Source organism: Branchiostoma lanceolatum, chromosome 5 (genome assembly GCF_035083965.1).
Source record: "Branchiostoma lanceolatum isolate klBraLanc5 chromosome 5, klBraLanc5.hap2, whole genome shotgun sequence".
Taxonomy (NCBI): Eukaryota; Metazoa; Chordata; class Leptocardii; order Amphioxiformes; family Branchiostomatidae; genus Branchiostoma; species Branchiostoma lanceolatum.
Genome location: NC_089726.1, coordinates 3,642,639 through 3,668,430, shown reverse-complemented (window position 1 = coordinate 3,668,430; position 25,792 = coordinate 3,642,639). Strand labels below are relative to the sequence as shown.

At 41.8% G+C, this 25,792-nt stretch overlaps 2 protein-coding genes across 2 annotated transcripts; both read right to left on the bottom strand.

Annotated features, from left to right (window-relative positions):
* Nucleotides 1-649: 649 nt before the first annotated feature.
* Nucleotides 650-15,901, bottom strand: LOC136434467 (RNA-splicing ligase RtcB homolog). The gene is made up of 17 exons (XM_066427277.1): nt 15,816-15,901; nt 14,548-14,647; nt 13,553-13,631; nt 12,847-12,914; nt 12,599-12,647; nt 11,883-12,090; nt 11,381-11,430; nt 9,287-9,393; nt 8,642-8,746; nt 8,385-8,439; nt 8,022-8,197; nt 7,012-7,101; nt 5,141-5,239; nt 4,613-4,723; nt 3,880-3,999; nt 2,612-2,654; nt 650-2,059 (listed from the first exon to the last, which is right to left on the bottom strand). The coding sequence occupies exons 2-17, from the start codon at nt 14,644-14,646 to the stop codon at nt 1,995-1,997; spliced, it is 1,524 nt and encodes a 507-aa protein (XP_066283374.1). The 5' UTR covers nt 14,647; nt 15,816-15,901; the 3' UTR covers nt 650-1,994.
* Nucleotides 15,902-16,882: 981 nt separating this feature from the next.
* LOC136434462 (protein bicaudal D homolog 2-like) lies at nt 16,883-25,758 on the bottom strand. The gene is made up of 9 exons (XM_066427270.1): nt 25,635-25,758; nt 24,273-24,496; nt 21,823-21,972; nt 20,987-21,178; nt 19,995-20,129; nt 19,353-19,568; nt 18,980-19,063; nt 18,493-18,638; nt 16,883-18,060 (listed from the first exon to the last, which is right to left on the bottom strand). The coding sequence occupies exons 1-9, from the start codon at nt 25,729-25,731 to the stop codon at nt 17,223-17,225; spliced, it is 2,082 nt and encodes a 693-aa protein (XP_066283367.1). The 5' UTR covers nt 25,732-25,758; the 3' UTR covers nt 16,883-17,222.
* Nucleotides 25,759-25,792: the final 34 nt, after the last annotated feature.

The following is a 25,792-nucleotide window of genomic DNA, read 5'->3' as shown; positions in this document are numbered from 1 at the left end:
AAAAGATCCTGGCCCTGTTAAGTTAAAAATCGTGAATCAGCGCTCCCCCAAAAAAATTATCACCGGCACCGTCCGGGAGGCCTCCAAAGAGGCTACTTGGGGGCATGTTGGCACTGGAGCCAGGAATTGGCCTGTGTAGACCCTGGAAACAGCCTGGCGTCCAGGCTAAGGTGTGGTTCCATGGTAGCATATTTGGGTCACATATTGTAGCTCCATCTTGACTGCCCAGGCACAGCTAAACAGAGGCTGACCAAATCGTCAACAAACATGACAATGAGCTAACTGTACACTTTCCTTTCATCGCATTGTTTGCTGACCATATATACATGTAAGATCAAGTGGTTTGATAATGTCTATCAAAGGAGGTTAGATTCAACCTTGGTCCAAGGAGCTTGGTCTAACATAGCCATAAAATGGACTTACGACCAACACTTAGGAGCATGGGATACTGATATAGCAAAACACTAGACCCATGCTTCGTCTATGATGGTTGAAACATGAGAAATGTTCAGTCAAACAGTCAACAATCATAGCATCTAAGAATTAAGACAAGACATTATCATAAGCCGGTACCAGTGCCACATTACCTGTAGACAGTGTAGTATGTACCTGTGTCCATAATACAGCTGTAAAAAGCAGCCACCACCCATTCTAGGATCATACGATTTATTGCAAGAAAAATGTTGGCCAGTTGCCCAAGTCTACACACTAACCAACTTTTGATATATTACAAGTTTCCTAAACATAGAACATGACTGCATGGTTTAAATATTAACAGAAAGTTTGGCTGTTGCAAATATAAGCCATGACCATAACTTTTTCACCCGACAGCTTATCAGCCAACATAAAGTTGTGGGCAATATTCTAACAATCAACAAAGACATCTGTGCAGTTTGAAAAATACCAGTTTACTGGTATCATTTGATGAAAAGATTCCTTCCCTCTTCATAAATTTCAAGTCCACTTCCAAATATCTACCTTCAGATAAGATATTTCAATTGAAACGATACAGGTCCACCCAGTATATTTTGGCAAGCAAATACTTCTCACGGGATTTGATATGCCAAGTTATGGCACAATAGGCACTTGAAAAATATCAGTAAACTGGCCTTGTCAGTACAGACACCCCCTACAGCCTCAATTACTCCTCCCAGTAGACAACATATTGATAACTAATGGAGCAAGAAATTTGATCCTCAGTGGTTCGGATTATGCATTTACATGTAAATATGGGTGCTCATAGTCTTTATTCATACATTTAGTCGTACCAAGGGGGTTCTATTCAACCTACCAAGGCTTACATATTTTCATTCATTGGATCATGGGCACGACAATGCACCATCTTTTGCCCTTTTCTGTGGTTCCTTTTTTTTATTTTCTAAGTTTGGTTTTGAGCAGTTCTGCTGCAAGGTGTTTGCTATCTATGGATCTTGTACTTTTCCGGAAATACCGAAATCACAAGCTATATCGTCTCTGCACCATGCCACAGAGCAGTTGCAAGGCATTCTTACAAAGTCCTGTATAGTATACTGTTTCCTATCAGTCTATTCAAAGCTGCTATCAAATAAATAGGTCTTGTGCTTGAGACAGACACATCAGCTCTTGTTAGACCATAGCCTGGGTGTCATCCTGTTTAGTTCCAGGCTCTACCTTCACAGAACAGTAGAGCCTGCAACTAAACAGGATGTCACTCAGGTTATAGCTAGTTAGACCAACGACATTGTATTTAGAAATGTCCTGTGTTTTGACAACATAGCAGTTGTTGGTACAGACAACAGGTATTCCCACACTACTCTCCAAGCAGAGGTTGGTGGGGAAGATTGTGACCTTTTTATCCTATGCCCCTTTTTTTGTCGGCTCGGTGGGGAGACAAAAAAAATGGGGCATAGGACAAAAAGGACACAATCTTCCCCACCAACCTCTGCTTGGAGAGTGTACACTCCAGGTATGATGTCAGCAGACTCACTCGCTGACTGCCGGTACAAATTGTAGCCTCAGCCCTTAATGACGGCGATTGGTCTCAGCTTGATTGCTTTCTTGCTAATTCCAACTGCATGACCTGGTCGTGAAGAGACAAAAGGAATCGTTAGCACATCTCTCCTGGGACAAAGGGGATAACTATTATATACTAAGTAATCATTAGCATGTTGTGTACTTGTGTCAGAAGTGCATTACCCAGATTACTAGTATGATACCGAGTATGGTATACTGTAAAAAGTAGCACAGTCAGTATCTGAAACAGGACTTATTTCAGATAAATACAAAGCTTTGATAAAAACAAAACTTGCCCACATCTACTTAATCAATAGTCTACAAATTGCCACACCCATGCAAGAAACAATACAGACAGTTTAGCATTGTACTATGATTACTACCAATACAGATGAGTTTCCATGATACAGACAGAGTTATGTAAATGTGTACTTAGCAGAAATCCAGTTTGAACAAAGCAGTCAGACAGATACCAACTGTTGTTCTAATCTTTCGCATTTTGGGGGTGAAACAATAAACTTTGTTTCTATAAGTGATTTAAGGCTGAAGGTTGTTAAAGCAACACTTCACCATAATCCATTGTACTGCTGCAGCTAAAGAAACGCCTGTCACAACTTACATGTGTTTACTACGTCTGTGACGTTTTTGTAGGACTCTGGAGCCTGCAGTGGAAGACAAAAGAAGGAATAACATGAAATGTTACAATAGAGAAAGAACCACAATCAACTACATCAACACTTGAAAAAGCATTGTTCTCTCAACACAATGTCAAATCTAAAAGCTGACTTGACATCATTTGAAAAAAAAAAGTCACTTGAACAGATGATTTTGAAACATGAACATTCTCTAACCATATGTGGGATTTTCCCATGGAAAAGTGGAGGTTTAAAAAAACAGCTGTGCCAAGCAGCTGTCACAATAGATCAGACATGGATGAACACAGTCATTATCAGGGCATGAAATACATTTCTTCTGTGATCTGTAACATTGCAAGCTGTCAGAATTTCAACCTGCAATTTTGAATTTGTAATGCCCCAAATTATGAAATATAAAGCCAGGAGAGAGAGTGCGCTCAAAATGAAGTCTTGTCCATTCTTTAAATGGGAAATAGCACCAATACCAACTCATGATCACAATACTGCACCAGTGACACCTTGAATTTAAATCACTTAAACAATATAGAAAATCACATACTGATTTTTTTCCTTTTCCTGCAGAGTACGGATTGCATGTAGATATTTTGAGCCTACATATTAACATGTTGTTAACTTTTGCTGTTAAATCTGTCATCTTAAGCTTACCAAAATACACTTTCATCAACGTCATAAAGTTAAGATTTTTTCAGAGGGACAAGTTGAAATTTTTGTCTGTCCAAAGAACCAAATTTCCCTCCTGGGAAGGAGGGATGGGTCCTGGATAGGGGTGGATACCCGTTCGGCTTAATAAGGTCCAAGTCCAAGTTTAGGTCCAGAGATTTAGGTTCAGGTCCGGACCTGAACCTGATCCTGTCCAGTTGATGTTTTGTTTTGCTTTGTTAGACCAATATTAAGCAAAGAGAATTAATACTGACACGCAAGACTATAAAAGTTTCTTGGTGAGAAGACTTTCAAGACAAACCAGTGTTTGATATTTGCATGTTGCACTTATTTAAAATGCCTTTTTTGTCAGAGGGGAGACTCAAAAAGCTTTTTATCAAACAAAACAAAAAAATTATTTGTACTTTGTTCAGTTTTTTTTGGACTCAAGTTTTGGCTTTCAGGTTTTTTGGACTCGGTTCTTGGATGTTATAAAGGTCCGAATCAGGTCCAGCGAACCGGTATCCACCCCTAGTGCTGGAGACAGCCCTGTACCAATCACAACTTTTTGTACATCATTGCATCTACAGACCTCCTCCATGACCAGTTTGGGCGACGCCACTCGGATGGAGATGCCCTTCTCCGCTAGTCTGTCCAGCACCTCCTGGTAGTCTAGGTTACGCCGAGACTTGGCTCGAGACCACGCCCGACCCTGGCAAGAAAACATTTTAGCAAAACACAGGTCATAAAATAAATCTTCAGATTGAATTGCTTTTCACTACATGGTATAAATCATAGATGATTATTACATGTATCTATTTCTGAAAATTCTGTTGCGTCTACAGTAAACTATAGCTGTGGTATCACTGACCTAAGCAAACATAGAAAGTCATACACCAGAAGACAAGTCTCTGACAGAAGAAATTAAGAATGTTATTGACAAAATATTCAAGATTGACAAAAACAAACCCTTATACAGAATCCTAAATTGAAAATCCAAAACGACAACTTGAAATTATTGATAGTCTGGATGGTATAGCTGTAAGTAAATTTGTTGGTAGTTAAGCGGGTATCTCACTGGACCCGCAGCACGTTGGCGACCTAGCAGTTTGAAAGAACGCTGAACGAATTTCATCCATAAGAAACAAATCTCTTTTATGCTTTGTTCGGTTGTCTTTTTAGTCATTCTTATACATTTTGCATGATATCCCCATCATAAAGTCAAGGGTAACACAGATCCAGTTTAGTACGCAGACACAATGCCAACATGCCACAGCTTCAGTAGATACCCGTATTAGTTAGAAAATGCATTTGAATGTCCTTACTGCTCCATGGCAGGTTGTTCCGAACGTTTGTTCCATGCCCTTCTCCGTTCCTGTCAACACGTAACTACACGTTCCCATGGTCCCGCCAATCAACACCGGTTGCCCCGACAACTACAAGAAAAGATGAAAGCTGTGAGTCTGTTCAAGACAGGTGGTGCCATGAAGTCTGATTGTACTCTACAGTACATGTAGATGTACATGTATATGATTTTACCTTCAGACTTGCATCTATTGTTGTTCCAAGTATTCTGATATCTGTCACATGTTCAAGCCTTCAAGGTAGAAGGTATCTGATTTCTAAAACCTACTTTCAGGGAGCAAACACAAGACAAGCTACAACAAAAAGTACTCTCCCTTAGAGTGAAGTAAAAAAAAAAACGCATAGTTGTTAGTTCCAGTATCTCTTTGTGCAACTTACTTAACACTTTTTAGACTGTGTCAATGTTACGAGGCACCAAATCTACTCTACTAATCAACTGCTTATCTAAGAGGTTACACTACAAATGATAGTGTCAGGGCATACATTACCTGATAGTCCACAGGTATGAGTGGATGGTGGGGAGGGAATGCCCTTGTCGAACCCTTTCTGTGCACTAGAAGTGTTGTCTGTTTACCATCCACAATGTGAACATTTGTTAAGGATAGTCTGTTCCTACGGTGTAGTTTTTGCCCTGTTTAACTCTTGTTAGCAGACACACAACAGGTTTCTTTTCAAATTTCACATATGGCTGAACAAATTGTCCACATATTGAGTGAGACTAACTTTTCAAGTGTAGTGGCTGGAGTGAGCGACAATCCTTAGGGGGTCCAGGGATATACTCCCAATGGAAAAAGTTTGGAATTTGGACCATAAGAAATGTTTTTTTCCTGTATTTTGAGGGGCAAATTTTGCTGGAATGACTAAGCTAGCTGCTAAGGCCACACCAATTTAATTTCTTGGTTAACAGATTTTTATTTTCCAAAAAAATAATAATTTTAGAAAAAAAAAATCATGAAAAAAAGAAGACTGGGCCAGCCTTCTGTTTTCATGATTTTTTTTTCTAAAATTTTTTTTTGGAAAATAAAAATCTGTTTACCAAGAAATTAAATTGGTGTGGCCTTAGTGTAATGTAAATTTACAATACACCTATATAATATACACACTGAGGGTTTCGACACCCCTCAAACATATTTTTCGGAGAGGGGAAGCCTCTTCTATCAGCCTGTGTTACACAATCTCTCACTGTCAGGAACTGACTTGCCAGACCAGGCTTGACTCCCTTTATCCAAGAAATCCTAGAATTACGCTAATTACACTAATGGCCATAATTATAGGCTACAAGAAGATTCGTACCAGGACATCTACTATCTCAATCTAAATACAGCCCACATGATAAAAATACATGTAGCAGCTTTTGTAGCCAGAGACTTGCCATCAACCTCCATATCTTAAGTGCAAGCATGTCTAACCCTCACAAGACAGGGAGCAACAGACGATAAACCAGATAGTGAGTGAGTGAGAGTTACTAGACTAAGTACACTGTTGAATGGGAACAAAGGGGCTGCAAACAAAAACATGAAACGAGGTCACATAATTAAGCATGAGGCACCACTATTATTAGGTTGCTAAAACATGTCTAATTGCTTAGCAACACTAGAAAACGATTTGTAGATAACAAATAACTGTGTTTACTGGGACAACATTTGAAAGATTGTCTGCAAACACACAGAAGGACCAGAGATTTGAGGGACTAGCTCCAGCTAAGGAGGTTCTTTGTTGAATAGAACCTCCTTGCTCTAACATTGTTGCCTTAACGTCACACTTTTGTAAGCGATGAGCAATTTGTCTTTTTTGTTTATTCTATCAAAATACACACTTTTACAAATCCTTTCAAAGTGGATAGCAAAATTTTCAGTCTCATCGTTTCACCATGGGAAATTACTGCTGAATGGAGGTTACATGTCTTACCATCAAATGATAATTGCTCTGGACCCTTGTGCTCCTGTCTCATCACTTACAAAAGCTCACTCAAGCCGGAGCTTCAAATGAAGCAGGGCTTCAAAGACTTTATTTTTCCATACCTGCATCTTAGCACATAACATTCCATTTACCTGCACCACACATTTTTTTTCCCTTTAGGTCAATGCTATTTAACTATGAAATGGCGAGCCCTATGCATGTCTGCAGCCGCCATGCATCAGACACTGATGCCTGCGATTGATTGTGAAATGTGTATGGCAAGTTTGGGAACAAACAAATACCCAGCACATAAACCTGTGTACATTAGTGTGCAAGTAGACATCGGAAATACTTGCACAGCTCCAATTTTACCTGCACTAACCAAATATACAGGACCTGGTAGAGCATTTTCAGCCTTGCATATTTCACTAGTTAAGAAACAAAGCTGAAAGGATATGTGTTCCTCCATCTTGGCTATGTTGTGAGATACGTCATAGATCAGCTGCATGTCAAGGTCATCTGGGGTCGTGTTGAACACCTTGGCAAACGCCTGGAGATAGGAGAGAAACATAATGTGAATTTTATCATTCAAAACTTGGAGAAAAAATTTTGGCTTAAGGAACTAAAGTTTAATAAAGAAAAACTTTTGAACTGGATCTGGATCTAGAAATGTTGAGGGATACATATCATCACAATATACCCAGAGGTTCTTAAGTTACATGTATGCTGACCACAAATATCTGGAAACACAAACGCACACACAAACACACACACTGACACACCAAAAGCAATACCCCCCTTTTTCATGGAGAAAACAACCGAAGAAGCCCTACTGTATCTGTCTGGACAGGAAGGTCATGGATGACCTGTTGACCCAGGAGAAGTTCGCTCACTCGGAGGTTAATTCCCTGATCTTAGAAACCAACCATGCCTTATGACACCTCAGGGCGGGTCATTAACCCTAAATCACATGTTACCCCAACTTACAGAAGAGGTCCTACTGTACCTGTCTGGACAGGAAGGTCATGGATGACCTGTTGACCCAAGCAAAGTTGGCGGCACACGCCATGCCCTTCGCTCACTCGGAGGTTTATTCGGTGATCTTAGAAACCAACCATGCCTTATGACACCTTGTACACCTCAGGGCGGGTCATTAACCCTAAATCACATGTTACCCCAACTTGCAGAAGAGGTCCTACTGTACCTGTCTGGAGAGGAAGGTCATGGATGACCTGTTGACCCAAGCAAAGTTGGCGGCACACGCCATGCCCTTCGCTCGCTCGGTGGTTCATTACCTGGATGTCTAACCTTCATCGACATAGGAAACCCTACTGTACCTGTCTGGAGAGGAAGGTCATGGATGACCTGTTGACCCAGGCGAAGTTGGCGGCACACGCCATGCCCTTCGCTCGCTCGGTGGTTCATTACCTGGATGTCTAACCTTCATCGACGTAGGAAACTCTACTGTACCTGTCTGGAGAGGAAGGTCATGGATGACCTGTTGACCCAGGCGAAGTTGGCGGCACACGCCATGCCCTTCAGGTACTCCTGTCCCTCGGGGGAGCTGATCCGAGCGCACGCCAGCTGTCTGTCATTGGTCAGCACCTTGTCTCTCTTCATCGCCTTCTCCATGGCAACCAGAGCATCTAAAAATAGAAACAAGATGGCAGCCACTTTCAGTCTATTGTTCAAAATGACTGTTCTACCTTCAAATTGATTGCTGAATGTGATGTCTTTCAAAATTACTGAGAAAGCTATGGAGAACATCTCAATAAACCATATATGACAAATTGCGAAGGACCAATATTCAATCTCCTGTTTTGCCATTCCTACCTGTTGCCACCTGATGCCCAAATCCTCTACTTCCACTGTGGATCATCACAACAACCTACAAAGACAAGAGAGAAAAACACACAAAAATAAGGACATGAGCTAATGTTGCAAACATTTTTGTCTTTGGTACACACTTATCATGACTATTATCTCTACAATTAGGCAGCAGAGAGCAAGACAAAATTTGACCAAAAAAATGTAAGTTACTTTAGCCTGCATGCTACTACATTACAACTGCTATGTGCAACGTTCCTGACCTGTCCCTTGTGGTCGATGCCCATTCTCCTGGAGGCATAGTCGTCAAATATCTCGTCAACAACCTGGATTTCTGCATAGTGGTTCCCTGCACCCAGGGTGCCCAACTAGAAATGGGGAAGCAATAAAACATCAAGTCTTCATTAACTAAAAATGTCTCTAGAGTGCTCAGTCAAAGATTGGCTCGAGAACAAAAAGTAATTAGTTTTTGTTGTCTGCAGTTGAAAAGCTTTAAATTTTTTTCTGTCTCAATTAATTTTTGGAGGCCCATTTTCTTACTGTTGAATCTGTCATTTGAAGCTTACAAAAATATATTTTCATCCGTCGTGAAGGTCTGGCAGGACAGGATGAAATTTCTGTCCATCCTAACAAGCAAATTTCCATCCCGGGACGTAGGGATGGGTCCTGGAGACAGCCCTGATAGAAAATGAAGAAAGACTTGATGTGGAAACTCTCAGTATCTCCCTTAGCCTCATTCGCAATTTCTTACACAGGTCAAGGTTCTCTAATGCCGGCAAGGCACTTTCGTCGCAGGTAGCACGGAAAGGCGACGGCCCTTGGTGACATTGCTCCCTCAGCCCATGTAAGAAATGGCATAATGTATACGCCGCCGTTCCCGGGAAGTCTGTAAAGGAGGCTAATCTCACCTGTGGTAGTCCCCGTTTCTTGGCCTTAGAGCCCACAGCGCTCTGATCTGCATTCAGCATGCGGCCGTACTCCTCACAGTGCTCCTTGTCTTCTGCCCAGGCATATCCTGGAAAAAGTACAGTCACCACCTTAAGTTATGTAACGGAGGGTGCTGCAACTTCGGACGTAAATCTATGAGTTCGACATCGTATTGCACCAGTGTCAGTTGTCTGAAAAGTGTTGCGTTTTTACGAATGATAAATTAGAGTGGTGGTGTTTGAGGATTTGCCGTTGTGGAGTTGATTTTTCGTCGTCCGTGCACGATTTACGCCATCGATCTCAGTCGGTAAATCCAGAAATATGTTGTTTTGATTAAAACGTTCCATATTGTTCCATTCTGATTAGGGTACCGTAACTTCGGCATAAGAATATATTTGTATCTCTTTGATTCATCGGTACTATTTCAAGTAAACAGAAGGAAGAACTTCGTGTCAACTAACTTCAACTTCCCTCTGGTAAATAATTTTTGACCGTGCTTAAGGCTTCACCGATGCCGGGCGCGCTGTGGCTAAGCGACTGTTTACGCCGCTTGTTGCGTTCCAAGCCATGACAACGTTGACGATCCGTTCTTTGGTATAGCAATGAGAGTAGAAACTTCATATCATACAAATGGTCCCATAGCATGAACGCACAAATGCCACAAATGTGCCACAAGTACGTCCAAAACTGCCGAGCAAGCATTGTAACGCCGCAAACTGAAATCGTGACATTTGCACTCGGCACAGCACCGCATGTGACCAGAAAGTACGCGGCAAATCTTCCTTGTTTTTCCGGTCAATTCAGTGCAAAGTTATGACATATTCTAAACACGATCATCAATTGTTTTTAGAGCTCGCTATTCAAGAATTTCTGGATTTTTTTTTAGCAAGCAATGAGAAATCGCCATTTACATCAATGAACTTCGTGTTTATGCGTTCAGAGATCTCCGACCTGTGCCGCCCACATCAAAGCAGAGCGGCCTGTCAATTTCAATTAACATGCGGGGTTAGGTTACACGTTTGCAACATCAATGAGTTTGCTTGTGTGGAACCACATAGTGCAAACCTGCCACCGGGAACTTATCAAATGCAAGTTTATCCGACGTATACTAGTCAAGCTAGATTGATAAGGTTTGCCGTTTTGGAGCCGACTTGACTTATGTACAGCGGGAGCAGAGATGCCTTGCCGAGGTATCACATTCGAATCGTGGTCAACGGAATGGCCGTGACGTAAAAGGGGGAGGGCATTCGAAGCCGCGGTTGATTTCGTTATTTCAGATAAGCTAAATCGCGACATAAACTAACCAAGACCCATGTTTTTTTGGTGTTTGTTTTGCTTTATGCCTCATGTGTACAACATGTTAGTTTGCATGACGACGGTTGAATATGTTTTATGTAAGAGTTGCCACTTCACAATGTCCTTGCATCGAACGTAGACATTTTTATCGCCACATTTTCTTCGTGGCACAAAATCAGTTAATTGTACACAAATCCCTGTTTTATTCAGACGACAGCTCTATGCATGAAGTTGGGTTCTTAACGATTTTATTCAGCACCGTGGCTGAAAAAAAAGATGGCTCACTTCTGCAGAACGAGACAATTAAAAATCCTGCCGAAGTTGGGAGTATGCCGAAGTTGCAGCACCCTCCGTTACATTTGCATCTTAAGTTTGTTGTCACATGAAAAGATGTTTATTCCAGTTAAATAAGCTCAATTTCAATTAGCTCGCAAGTTCATCTGTGTTGGTAGCTAAGAGAGCACAGAGCTAAAAATTTGTTACAACACAGAAAGTCAGCACATCAAATTTTTGATTGTCCTACTGCAGTCTTCTTCAGAACTCAAGTCAACTAAGTCATATAATTACCTTTACTTTAGTTATATAAGCAATCGGTCAAACCAAGCAGGAAGTTTTAACTTCAATTTTTTTGTAGAAAGATTTCGAGTGAGTAGACTGGACCTTTACCAGGTCATGTTATCTTATGGAGATAATATTGACCTCAGAATTTCAAACCAGCCATGAAGTTTAATCTTCACTTTTATTGTAGAAAGATTTGGGGTGAGCAGACTGGCACTAACCTTCCCTGAGAGACCAGTCCACACCCATCTCTAAAGCCTCCTCCAATTCTCTGGAAAGGAGAGCACAACAAGATAAATGAGTAAGAAATACTGTGATGTACACCATGTTAAACTGTGTGGCAATGAAATGCAGTGGCATCATCTGGAGCTATCCCAATACTGTCCTGCAATAATTGTTATTCAGTATTCTGTCAAACAATTTATCAAGAAGATATCAATTGATACCAATAATGGTCTGTGTGTGCATGGTATGGGGAAGGGGACACTTATCCAATAACTGAATTATAATGGTCTATTTCCTTGCTTATCTGTGAAGAAAGTTTACAAAAATTTGATTGGTTTTGCATTCATAACAATGTGACCTTCTAGAAAAACATACTAACTACTGTACTTAAGTTCTTCTTTAATGACTGAAGTTTTGATTGTGATGTAAAGATGATATGTCTCCTGTACTTTAAACAGCTAAAACATCTGATCAGCGCAACTCTTGCAAACAGCTCACCTAGCTCCCATGGGAATGACGCCCTTTGACCCCACGCCGACGGGGATGTGGTCGAACATGGCCTGCGCCAGCTCGTCCTTGACCGGCTGGACGTCCCGTTCGTCCAGGTTGGTCCGGAGCAGCCGCACGCCGCAGTTGATGTCAAACCCGACCCCACCCGGCGACACAACGGCCTCCGGGTTACTCATGTCAAACGCAGCAAGGTTACCTGGGATAGGGGGTCAGCATATCAGAAACTTGTACAGCTTTAAAGGAAGGAGCTCTTTAGAAAGGAGCACTTTAGACAGGCGACACCACAGTCTCTGGGTTACTCATGTCAAACGCATCAAGGTTACCTGGGATAGGAGAGCCACATGGCATGATCTTCTACAGCTTTAGAATGCTTGCAAAGGTGAATACTTGGTTTTTACAACTTTCTATTATGAGATGTACGTAAAATTTATTGTTCAAGACACCACGGCCTCCGAGTTACTCATGTCAAAGGCAGCAAGATTACCTGGGATAGGAGATCTGCATGTAAGTATCTTGCACAGCTTTAAGATGTTTGCAGAGGTGAAGATTTTCTTCAAACGACTTCCTATTATGAGATGTTCTTTCATTTTCACAAAGCTATGTATCAAGGTCATTTGATATTCTTCAGATCAAGGAAATTAAAAAATAATATCTTATCAAACCTCCTTGTTCAAATATATCGAATATCAAAAGTTAGCACTTACCAATGGCAAATCCATACCCAGCATGGACGTCTGGCAACCCTACAGATTTCTGTGGAACAAGAACAACAGCTTAACCTTTAGCACTCTGAAGTAGCCGTTTGGCACCCAATTGCTTATTGGTTACAGATTTAGGCAGCAGGGAGAAGGTTAATACAGGTTTGAATGGACCACTTCAGAGGTTATACAAGACCATACTAAATATTGAGTGGGGATGATTAAATCAAGTGGGAAGAGGAAGACAACTGTACCTTCACAATCCCAGGGAGAGCGGCCACATTAGCTATCTGCTTCATGGCTGGTAAGAACCCACCAAAACCTGTGTAACGATAAAAAGACAAATTTACATTTCAATTCAACTAAGCATACTTATTACATCTATATATCTTTAATACAAACATATACATTGTATGAATGCATATTTTTGTCGGCGTGGCGTAACGGTTAGAGCGTTGAACTCGGAATCAATAGGTCCCGAGTTCGATACTCACCATGCCCCGACGTTGTGCCCTTGGGAAAGGCACTTTACACTACCTTGCCGGGCGGTGGAGTGACGCCCACCGAGCCTATTCGGCTAATCTGTCAAACTGTGTGCCAAAAAACACACTGCGGATTTGGTTGCCGATGTGCCAACATCTAGCACATTTGCCACTGAGAACCGTTAAATTTTTTTATTTCTTTTTAATGCATATTTTCCTTATTAATATGATTGCTGTTACAGCTGGAAAGTGAACATAGTGAACTTAGTTTAACCACATCAATCTATACTTTGGACTTCCAGTGTTCTTGAGCCAGTGTGTTTCAGCACATCGACTGATGATAATGATGTGTTTAAATCATGTACTAGTACACAAACATGTATCATGAGCTTGTAAGTAAATTCGACATCATGATTTATATACTGTTCTAGTATATAATGATATTGTTACAAAACATTATAATTCTTTCCAGACTCACCAGCTGCCCTGCTGTGCTGTCTGAGCTCATCAAACATCAGCTTCTCTAGCAGGTCATTCACATAGAAGAACCCATCCACCTGGAGGAAGGGGGTGTAAGTCATGTATCACTGTACTTTTGTCGTATCAATAAAGATTGTCATATGTACTAGTATGGGGTTTCGAGGCTCCAGCAGTGGAATCATTGTTACGGTTGCCATTTTCAGTAAGAGAAACCATGACACATACCTACATGATGTAGTACATCTATGCTGTGAGTGGAAAACTAGCCACACAATGAGTCTTAAACCTCTTCTAGTTCTACATCCTAAATGTTATGAATTGTGGGCAATATCATACCCATCCAAGTCCAGTTCATTCATGTTGTTGTTTGTTCATTTCTGCACTGGCCCTGGCTGTCATACTCATCTCAGCCTACAGGAGGCATCGGTGTACACACACCGCCCCTCATAGCACATCCCAATGGATGTTACAAACAGAATAAGGGGTGGGTACCGGTACAAAACCGGTATTTCTTAATGGACCGGTCCAACAAAAAAACGGTCCGTAAAAAATCAGTGGACCGGCCTATGGACCGATTAGAAAATTCATAGTACCAGGCTACCAGCAGGTGGCCACATAACTGGTCTAAGAAAATACAAAACAGCAGATTTAACGAGTCGTTTTCGAAGACGTTAGCTGTGAATCATATCTAGAAACACTTAAAGGATGAGTAAGCAGACGGCGAGGAGAGTATAGTTATAATTTTGAGACAAAGTGCAAACCTAAGAAATTATATCGTTCCAGACATGACGTTTGGAGACTTTTACGTCTGTCTTACTCTCCATAATATAATGTACTGCGACACTACTATAATCAGGTACAGGTACAGGTCCGGACCTGGACCTGACCCTCTGGACCTGGACCGGACCTGAATTTTATGCACCGGTACCCACCCCTAAACAGAATCCGTACATGTACGTAGTTTCATGGACACCAGAAATACTGACACACTACCTTCATGTTTGGCACAAATCCCTTCTTGATCCTCCATGTGTGTGCGTCAATCTTGTCCAGAAAGTTCAGCTCATCGTTGTAGCTCCTGTTCTCAGGCATCCTGCAGGAATAAGGGTGACACTTTGTCTGGGTATTCCAACGCTACTGCGAAAATCGTCTACCGCATGGCGATCGGTAAATTTTCCACCATCTTCCTATACTCGCAGGACAGTAACTATTCGTTCCTACAGGCAAAGTCACCCATGAAAATAAAGGATAGAACTTTTTCTTTCTTGTGATGTGTTTGTTTCACTTGTAAAATGCTTCAAACGCCAGAAATTTGCCAAAGAAAACGGCGCGCTACCGTGATTAAAAAACATGGCCACTTTCACTTCCGCCTGCTCAGATTGTCATCATCAGTCATTGAAAGAAGGCAGGAGTCTGTAGTGTAGTTTTTCCATCACACTCAATATTTGGGAGCCCATCTTGTTATTTTTCGTTGATGAATCTGTCAATGTAAGCTTACAAAAATACATTCTCATCGATTTCATCTCATGAAGTTCAGATTTTTGGACGGAGGGTTGACATTTTTTTCCATCCCAACAAGCAATTAAGCTTCTTTCCCAGGATGGAGAGACGGGTCCTGGAGACAGCCCTGCTGTTGGGTCGCCAAGGTCATGAAGGTTTTGGCTGAGGAGCATACAAGGGCCAGGCCCTACTCTTCTCGATAAGTGTGTTGGGTTGTTTCACGCGCAGGGGTTTGACACCTGAATACATTCCACTGTGCCATACATAGGACTCAAGGCACAATGTCCACTACAATGGACGATGCACGATGATCTCCTGTAGAACGCATTCTTCTAGTCTTTCTATGATACACCTTACAACCCGAAAGGTGTCATAATTTGCAAGGTATGATGTAAACAGTCATTTGAGGGGGGGGGGGGGTGGCAATGGAAAGTATCCATACTTTTCTTCGGAAAGTATCCTTACTCTTTAATATTTTCCTATGATGCTACGAAATTGTATAAGAGTGACCAATTTTATATAATTTTGTTCTTTCATACTAAAGGAAAATGGCACAAAATTCTATGATTTTGCAGTTCGATCAGCTGAACAGGTTGAGATGGGGAGGGGGGCGTACGCTGTCGGGACTTTCCAAGCTCAGTAACAAGGTGAAAAACAATACCATCATTAATTCTAGGGTCCCACAGAAGCTACAGTGCTTAAAATCCCTATTTCACACCCCAGAAGCGAATGACGGAACCCAGTTAGGCTGTTTTCCCCACCTGAATGTGACGACAGCAGACGATCAAACGTGGAAATCTGTGGAGACGGCTGCAGGATTCACCGGGCAACGTGATTGGTTAAGTAAAGTCACGTGGTGCGTTAGAAACTGTAATGCGCTAGAGCACTACTAGAGGACGCTACTGAGTCGTAATCTACAAGCAGATGTGTAGTAGCCGGCTCAGTCTCAGTATTTTACGCACTGGGCCATACTGATTTTAATGATAAGGATGACATCCTTTAGACACCAAAAATTTGATGCGAAATCGGACGAATCGGACGAAACTTTATGCGCGCGCGGATGTCAAGCAAGTTTCCACTCACTTGAAATGATGATTGGCGGGTTATTGATAACAAACGCACATTAACAGTTTGCCACTTACGCTGTATGCATTGTTAATAGCTGCAATTACAAAACTTTATCAATTTGAGAGCCAAATTTCCCACTATGGGATTCGAAACCTTTACCCGTACCTTTCCCAGTCGATCTTTAGGGCCTTGTGCGTATATTCAAGTGCGCATGAGTTGCGCATTAACATCGTTTGCGGGGAAGAAGTTGTTTTCTGCGTTGACCCATCGTTGTGCAGCCTAGTTATCGAACCAAGGAATTGACTTCTTGGGTTGAAAACTCAATCTTGACCAAAAACATGTTAATACGCAGCTCATGCTGGCTTGTATGTACGCACAAGTGTGACAGGGGCTTTAGATTATAACGGCATGCTAGATCTTCCTCCTAAATTGTCGTGTGACTGAACACTATTTTTGTTAACATGTATAACCGTTCTTGAGGACACTATTAAACAATTCTTTCATTCATTCATTTATTCATCTGTCCCTTCATTCATCCATCCATCCTTCCCTCCATCCATCCATTCAGCCAAGATTAGGCTTCTATGACGCTGTATTGGATGGACCCCCCCCCACACACACACACACATCAAGTCCACTTTTTTCAGGAAATAATTTTACAAGTCAAGGTCTTTTGAGTATCTGGTTCTCTAATACTGTTGACACAAATAAAATGACCAGTGAACAAATAAAACAAACAAGTTATTTCGTGTTTCGTACGTAATATACAAACCAAAATTTAATATCATAAACATACATGCTTAAAACAAACCGCTGGACCTTTTTAAGGCAGGAATTTGCGATGGGAAAAAAATATCTTCGTTGACAAAAGAAAATGACTACCTCGATATTGGAATAGTCTATTGACTGTAGCCTCCGTTTCAGACTCCTTCCGGCTGTTTTCGTTTCCAAGTTACCGTTTCTTTATTTCATTTTTGTACTACCGGTACGTAATAAGAAGATGGTAACTTGAAAAAGAAAACCGCCGCAAGGAGTCTGAAACGGAGGCTAACATCGCTAGATTGAGAGACATCTTTACTGGAAACGGAAGTTGCTAAACATCATACTACATTGATTGTCGACGAAACCCGTGAATTGGACCTTTTCAAACGGTTGAACTGGTCGAGGTAATCTTCTAATTTCTGTTCCAACTCAACTTTCTGCTGCACGGCCGCCATGAGAGCGGCCTCCAGTTCTTTCCTCTCCTTCTCGTCTGACTCCTGTCTCTTCAGAACGTCGTTCTTTTCTGTCTCTAACGCGGCGACGTGATCCTGCATCTCCTCTACCTGCGCTACCAGATCGTCGCAGCGACCCGCCCAGCCCGTGCGCAGCGCGTGGAAGTTCGCCACCTCATCCCGAAGCTCTTGCACCTCCTCCCAGAGGGAACCGAGTTCCTCCTGATCTCTAACTCGCGACGTGTCGAAGTTTTGCTGCAGAGTCGCGATCTCGGTCTCCGCAGCTGCTTTGTTGACTTTTAGCACAGTTCGCAGAGACGAGACCTGTTCCCTCTTGGAGTTGAGCAGAGTTTTGAGTTTCTGGACCTGCTCCTGGAGTTCTAACCGTTCGGCGGCCATGGATGAGTCCACATACGACAGTTGACTGGTGATGTCGAGTGTTCTGTCTACCGTGCGTCTCACTTGTTTGATCTGGTCTTTAGTCGTGTGAAGCAGCACATGGCAAGTAATTGGATCCGTGACTTTATTTTCTGGCTTATGTGTTCTTTCTGCTACATTGTCCCCTGATAAAGACTTTAAGTTCTTTTTTGGAGATTTTCTGTCTAGCTCAGAAGAAGAGTCTTGGCTATTTGTGCCGGACGGTCTTAAATGTTGTTTCGTCTTGGCTTCAAGTTTGCTCCCACTTCTTTTCCGAGCCGGTTGCTTCTCCCTTGCAACAGGAGTCCTGTGGAAAAAACGAAGCAAAATTGTGTCATGTACAATGTTGTAAGAAAATGATTGGAAAGCTGAACTAGGTTTGTTCTGGTGCTGGTATGTCCGAAACAAATGAGTTGCTAAGGTTTGGGCAGAAAAATCCGTAACTACCTTTATCATGATTTCCAGGCTTTTTTTATCATGGTTTCCAGGTCAGAGGACTCGCAGGATATCCATCTAAAGTACAGCCAGTAGGTACCCATCTGGGCAATGAGGCTGTTGTAGCGTCTTTCAATGTGCTCGATAGACCTCCTTGATCACGGGACCCCATTATACGTCCCTTCCGAAAGACGAATGTAGCCTCCAACCAAGATGCCATTCCACAGATTCGAATCGACCAGGAGACGTCTACCAATGTGGCTACAGGGACACCCCTATCAAACGGTAAATAAACAAGTCTTACCTCCCAGCCTCTTTTATTCTGCTCAGCCGTTTTCCGTTGACCATCAGCGCGGTCTTGTAGATATGTTTCAGCTCCTCAGTCATCGCCTGCAGCTCCTTGTGGATCGTGTTGATGCTGTCCTGATATCGCAGCTTCTCAGTTTCCAACTACAGTTACGATGCAGGGAAACAGAATCGCATATTAGTGAGATTTGTGGTTGAGATTAGTTGTTACACCCGTAACGTCACTATAGTTGATTTTGAATGATTTTCTGTTTACCAATTGTATACGTTTTGTTATTTACATTTCATTTTATTATTATGTAAGTGTAAGGTAAGGTGTTACGTGAGGTAGAAAAGTGGTTCTTCATGTGACATTAATGGAGATCTAAATAAAACATACAAAACAAACAAACAAACGACATAAAGGCACAACGCACATGCTTGTTCTTTTTGGCATTTGATTGTGTATTGTGCATAAGAAAGAAGATGCATTAAACTAACATTACCTTTTTATTGTAGTTTTCAGTCTCAGACACTTTTCCTTTTTCCTCTTCAAGCGTCCTCAGCAACGACTCTTTCTCCCTCTTAATCTACATTGTATAATAAATGCCGACAGTTATAAATGTTTTTCTCTTGCACGATTTGAACATTCTGACATTGTAAAAGTTCTTTTTGTAGAAATCATCAAAGAATGAAGACTTCAATTTCATTTCTTTTGGTAAAACATTAGGACCTTCCTAGAGCTAGTTACTCCATGAATATCGGGGGCGATGGAGGGAAAGAGCTAAAAAATAATATCAGTGCTAACGTTACTAGCTCGTCAAGATGATGATAATGATGATGGTGACGGGAAAACAAGGAGAAGAACAATGTGCTTACCTCTTCCAGTTGCTCGTTGAGCATGTCAGTCTCTGACGTCCGGAACTCGCTGAGGAAGTCGGTGACCTGAGTGGGAGACTGTCTCGGTGATGAGAAGATCTTGGGTTCTTCCGGAGTCGTTGGAATCTTGTGGTTACTCGTCAGAGAGTCGACCTGCTGCTGTAAGACCATCTTCTGTTCTCGTGCATCGTCTAAAGAGCACAGGGCTTCTTCCAACTATAAGAGAAAATTGTCACGCATTAGGTAAGGTCAAGGATATGTTGGTCATTTGGGTGGATATGAATACATAGTATTGCATTTTGGAGAATTGTATATATACTCTACCTTCATGCATTGATATTAAGCCTCGCGATTGCCGTGTAGCCTATGTAGTCAACATAACTTTGGTCATGGTGGCCGCGATGATTGCCTTTAAATCTATTTTACTTCACTAAACATTTAGATCGACTACATATGATACAACTTAGAAAAACAAAGTTTTATTATATGTAGTCGATATAAATTTTCTCTCAAAATATCGGTTTCTCTTTGCAGCAGGCTTAAGTGTAGCAATATGCAATACCTCACACTTGGCAGTGATGTGCTCTGCAAACAATGCATTTCACACAGTTATACAGCAGCAGAAAGGTGCGTGTGATATACCTGTTTCTGTGCGACTTGTTTGACTCTGCTCTCCTCCTTCAGCTGACTATTCACCAGCTCAATGTCGTCGAGGAGACGCTTGTTCTCAATCTTTAAGGCACCCTGCTCCACTTGGGAAGATTTCAGGACAGACATCTTCGGAAAAGAAGAAGATGATCTAAGTATGCAAACAGCTACCCCAAAAGTACAATTACTCAAGCAACTGGATTTAGATTTGGAAACGATCAGACGTTTCAGACTGCATCCGCTGTCTTTCGTCAGTGACTGAAACGACTGACGGTTTTCAAATTTCATCCAGCTGGTTGAGTAAATGCCACTTGGCGTATCCTATTACCTGGATGTCTAACCTTCATCAACATACACACAGCTACATTGTACATGCACATATAATATAATGTTAAACATGGCAATGTTTTTTGTCGTTTCAGTATTTCAGTGCCTAATGAAACAAAGCTTGTGCCATCTTTATACGACTTTCCTCACTTCACTCAGGCGAAAATGAGTAACAAGCTTCGGTTAGGGACGTCCCTCGGGTAGGACGTTAATTGGAGTCCCGGTGTTTGAGGAGAGCCACACCTCGAGCACGTAAAAGAACCCACCACACATATCGAAAAGAGTAGGTGTCCTTCCCGGTGTGAGTGGATCAAATATATCTGTCCAGATATGCAGCTTGCACTGTTCAGTACAACAATTGTGTTACGCCGTGATGTGGTGCACCGAGTATGCAATACAATGACAATGACAATGACAATGAACTTTATTGCATATTCATGCCCAACATGGGCTAAATGCATTAGGTAACATAAAGTAAAAGAAATGGAACATTGTGATATATTCAATCTAAATCTACAGAGTCTCTTCTCTCTTCTTGAAACATTTGTACACAAATTCACATAGTTTCCAATTATATCGTCGTTTTTAGATGACATGATACATGTGAATAGCTCGTTATTTTTAAGATGCGTATATTAATACAAACAAACAAATCTTACCTGTTTCTTGAGCAGCAGGTTGTCCTCCTCCAGCTGTCTGTAGTCCTGCATCAGCCTAGTCTCGCGCTGTTTGTGTTCTTTGATGTTCTCCTTGAGTTCTTTTCTCTGGTTCTCAAGGGATTCGGTGGTTTGGTCGCTTTCGAGCTTCAATCTTGCAAGTCTCTCGTTTTCAGACTTGATATTTGCTAATGCCTGAAGAGAGAAGATTTTCTTTTAAGTCGTTTCAACAACAAAGTACAGCAGTAACAAAAGAGACTGAAAAGAGAAGATAATCAAGACCATGTCAGGACAATGATCAGTTCATGTAGATCGTTAGCAAAATGAATGTAACGTTGAACGTAATAATATTTTATCGGAAAGACTGGAGGTAATGAATGTAGTAATAGTTTAAGTAACACAAAATAAAACTAGTCATGGCAAAATTAATGTTATAATATTTCAAGTAACGTTGTTATTAAATCTTGCCTCTTTTGTATTATCAGAAGTATTTCTGATGTAATCTCATGTGTCTTTATTAGTTTTCATACTTCCTTTATTAGTGGGAGGGAATTTTCTCGAAAATGTTGCTTTTCTAGTTTGTCCTGAATTTCCTTGTAGTGTTATTGAACTTTGAACTTTGCCCTAAGGCACATCACTAGTCTTCCTGGACTTCTTATCACATACAAATACAATATCAAAATAACAATACATACAGTAACGATGACAACGAAACAAACATTCATCCAATATGTACATTAATTACAGGTAGCAGCATGTCGTTCAAATTACCGTCTAGTTGTCGTATTTACCTCTAGCGAATGGAAAAATATGAAAATATTCGAAACAAAACAACCCACCTGCTTGGAGTGCCTGACGTCCTCCTCCATGCTGGCGATCCTGTTGACGAACCCGGCCTCTCTGGTGGCGGTCTCCCTCAGCAGAGTCTCCTCCCGCTCTTGGCTGTCTTGAGACAGCTTCTGATATCTCATGTGCAAGTCTTCAAGGCTCTGCATGAAGAGATAGAAGAGATCTTGAGTCAGTAACACTGATGAAAGTATACAACATGAAGGGATGCTACTCTTTTTACTACTTTGATCAAAGGACAAGAAATAGCCATGCCTTTAAGTATCAGACTTTCAAACCTAGGATTGATGTGTTCAAAAATTCGTATTTTCCTAGAACGATTGTAGAGTGGAACTCGTTGCAACCAAGTACCGTGGAAGCATCCTCATTAGATAGCTTTAAACAATGCATGCAGTTAGATATGCGAAGGTTAGACGTGACAGGTCGTTCGGCGTAATATAACCAGCTGCTGCTGCGCCGCGTGCCTGCGAAGCTGGTGTGGTACGCCGAATGGCGGCTATACCGGCTATATAGATACAAATCACTAGTATGTAACTAGTATCTGTCTTGACGTGGCGGTCTTTACAATTGATGAATGAGTATCATTGAAGTACGTCCGAAATAGGACATGAGTGAGCGCTAGGAATCATATCATGTATACGCATGTCTGTATCTGTATAGTCGGTAAAATCGGCTTTCAGCGTAACACACCAGCTTCTGTTTCTGTATAGCCTGTATATCGTTCAGTGATGAAAGGACCGTTTCGAATAGATTCTCTTACAATTGAATGACAGAATATGCAAAGAACACCGCCACTTGATATTCATACTGGTACATTTACGTAAAGGTTCTTGTATCTTGTGAAGGGTACTCGTAATTTGCCTGGATGAAAGTAGTTTTGCCCTCCATTAAGTAGAGGATCCTAGGTGCAGTGATTTTTAAGTTTACAGCATATTTGATGAGCTCGTCTCCCAAGCATAATTGCTGTCGTGTCGATGCACTCCATGTAAACAAACAAAACCGTTTATGAACAAAACAAACGCAAATGGATCAATGCAGAGCAAGCAATGCGTTTTGTTTAGCTAGGCATGACAATGCACATATCTCTTTCGAAGATCAACGTTTGAAAACTGTGTGACCTTTGTTATGATTGGGGGGTGTTCTCAGTGTATCCAGGGGTGCCAATTAAAGTATTCATACGGATTTTACGGGATTCATAGCAGTTTTACGGAATACAAACGGGCCGTACTGTTAATAAAACTCGCACGACTTCCGTAAAATTCGTATGTTTCTTAGTAGTGGATCGTATGAATTCGAACTCCATGAAAGTCGTATGATATTCCGTTAGAAAATCATATTCATTCCGTACAATTCGTATGAATACGTAGGCTCCCTCGGTATCCATGACCATCAGACCCCAGTCGCCTCTTATGCAACATTTACCGTCTGATGGCCCACCGATCGATGGGGTTAAACGAGGCAAAGGGCGCCAGTGCCAATTATCGACATTTAACTGCGCCAGCCCTGAGTGGGCCCGGTAGAGCTCACGGCCCAATCATCCCATTACTATCCTATCTAAATGAGATTCCTAGAGATAGGCGATCGTCGAATAGAAAATTGGCGAGTAAAAGTGAGAAAACTGCGGGATCGTAAATTCGTCGGGTCATTGGGGTGCCCAGTGCCCTTTGTACGTGGCATGACCGCATGACTGCGTAGACTTTGACCTCTACGGTAGCATTTAAATTAACGGATTGCGACCGTACGTACGGTGTAACCACCCATGTTATTTGGAGCCGTTTGTGGTTATATTTTAGCAAACATCATTGCCAAATTGACAACAAATCTCTTATAATTTCTCACTTATTATCTTAAATAAAACATCTACTGATATTCGTCTGGTGGTTGGTGTATCATAAATTGCTGATTAAAAATTCTGCGCGAGTCATGGTAAATTAGCTTCCATGGTTCGTGCCAAAGATATAGATATATTCGCAAGTTATGTTGGCGTTTTTGTTAGTTCCACTTTGGGTTAATTTATGGTGGTTTTGAACTCGATAAAGCGATTATCATTGAAATTCCTCAGCCACCTTAACGTTTATCAAATGTTTAAGTAGCGACCGTGACTAAATACAAACTTGGCGGGAACAGGCAATGACAACTTCCATTGTCTCGGCCATATCCTTTTACATGTTTACAGTATTGACCATTGTTTATCGATAGCAATATCTCTAACTACATGTATCAACTAACGGGCGATCTTGTGATGATTATGTACATCGATGTAGTGGTCAAGTACAAAAAGATATATCAGCATCATTGATATAAATGCTATTTTGATTTTTAAAAGGGGGGGGGTGATTGGCAATACAATATTGAATAGCTATGTCATATGTAACGCAGGTGTGGCGTTACTAGCGCTATTTGTCCGTCGTCTTATAAATTAACATATTTTTGACGTTCTCACCTTCTTGGCGAAATCTAGCTCCCTGTTGGTCGACTCGTACACAGACTCCAGTTCCTCGTACTGCTGTGACGTCAGGCGTCTCTCCTCCAACATCTGCAGCCCGTACTCGGCGGCCTGCATCTTCTCCTGCGTGGCCTGGTCCAGCTCCTGCCGCAGCCTCCCCATCTCCAGCCGCATCTCCTCCAGGGATGACGGCAGCCACTCCTCCTGTGCCATGTTTGTACCTGCGGGGCACGGGTTTGATCATGGATATTATACACAGCAGAGAGATCGACGACAACATCAACTTCAACTCGCGGCCATTTTGATTTCCGTTTAATGATTTACCACCTTTCATTGATCCCGTGCGTGGGCTCGTGCATGTACAGACTACCGGGCGAACACATTCGGTGTAAGTAATAGCTCTGGGAACACGACTCGCTAGCTTCAGACGTGAGGCTTTTTCATAATCATTATAGCGGATGTTTCCGGTTATACATATATCTAAAATCACACTTTTACCCCACATTTTGTGAGTTACATGTGTGGTAGTCTGGTAAAGATTTACACCCATGACTATGGCCTTATTATATTCACATAATAGACAAAATTGATTGAAGCAACAGCAGTGCGACTAGGATATGCGAAATATGCCAAACTGGTTCCCTTCCGAAATGGAGATGTTTGACTCTTACGTCAGGCTTGAAAACACCCATAATTTGCAAGACTCCATCGTGTATATTTAACCTTCTAATGTATTTTGCCTGTGGCAAGATCGTATTGCACCCAAACAATACACGGGCAATATCGTCTATTGTTACGTTGCAATGAATGGCTGTTTCCGAAACCATAGACTAGATAAAACATTGCTATACGGACAAGACTGTGCTCTAGGGACATCACCTTTGTCACTAGTACATGAAATACATGAGCCAAAGTGACGCCGAATACGAATAAGGCCCACCAAGGCACTTTGCCTGTGGCAAGATCGTATTTCGCCCCAACAATACGTGGGCAATATTGCCTGGCACAATAACGTGTCAATGAATGACTGATTCTGAAACCATACACCAAACTCATAAACCAAGACTGCGCTCCAGGGACATCACATTTGACACCACTACATAAGATACGCGAAAGTGTGTCGCCGAGTACAAATAAGGCTCGTCAAGGTACATGTATGTCGCCCAAACAAATCTACATCTACTATCTACTATCAAATACACACAGGTAATATTTGCCTATTGTTATGTGGCAGTAAACGGCTGATTACGAAACCACAAATCAAATGAATCAGGCAGGCTGCTTTTCAGTGACATCACCTTAACCATAACTGCACAAAATACACGAGTGAAAGTGTCTCCGAATACAGATAAGTCTCACCAATGGATGCCGGGTAGACGCCACTCCGGACCGCTGCCATTGTTGTTGGCACTCCGCCAGCCGGGCTACGTGTCGCGGGCGGCGGCTTTGATCTCATGTACGTCACTCGCGCAGGTGTGGCAAGGGTCAGAGGTCAGGGGTCATCGTTGCTCACGTTT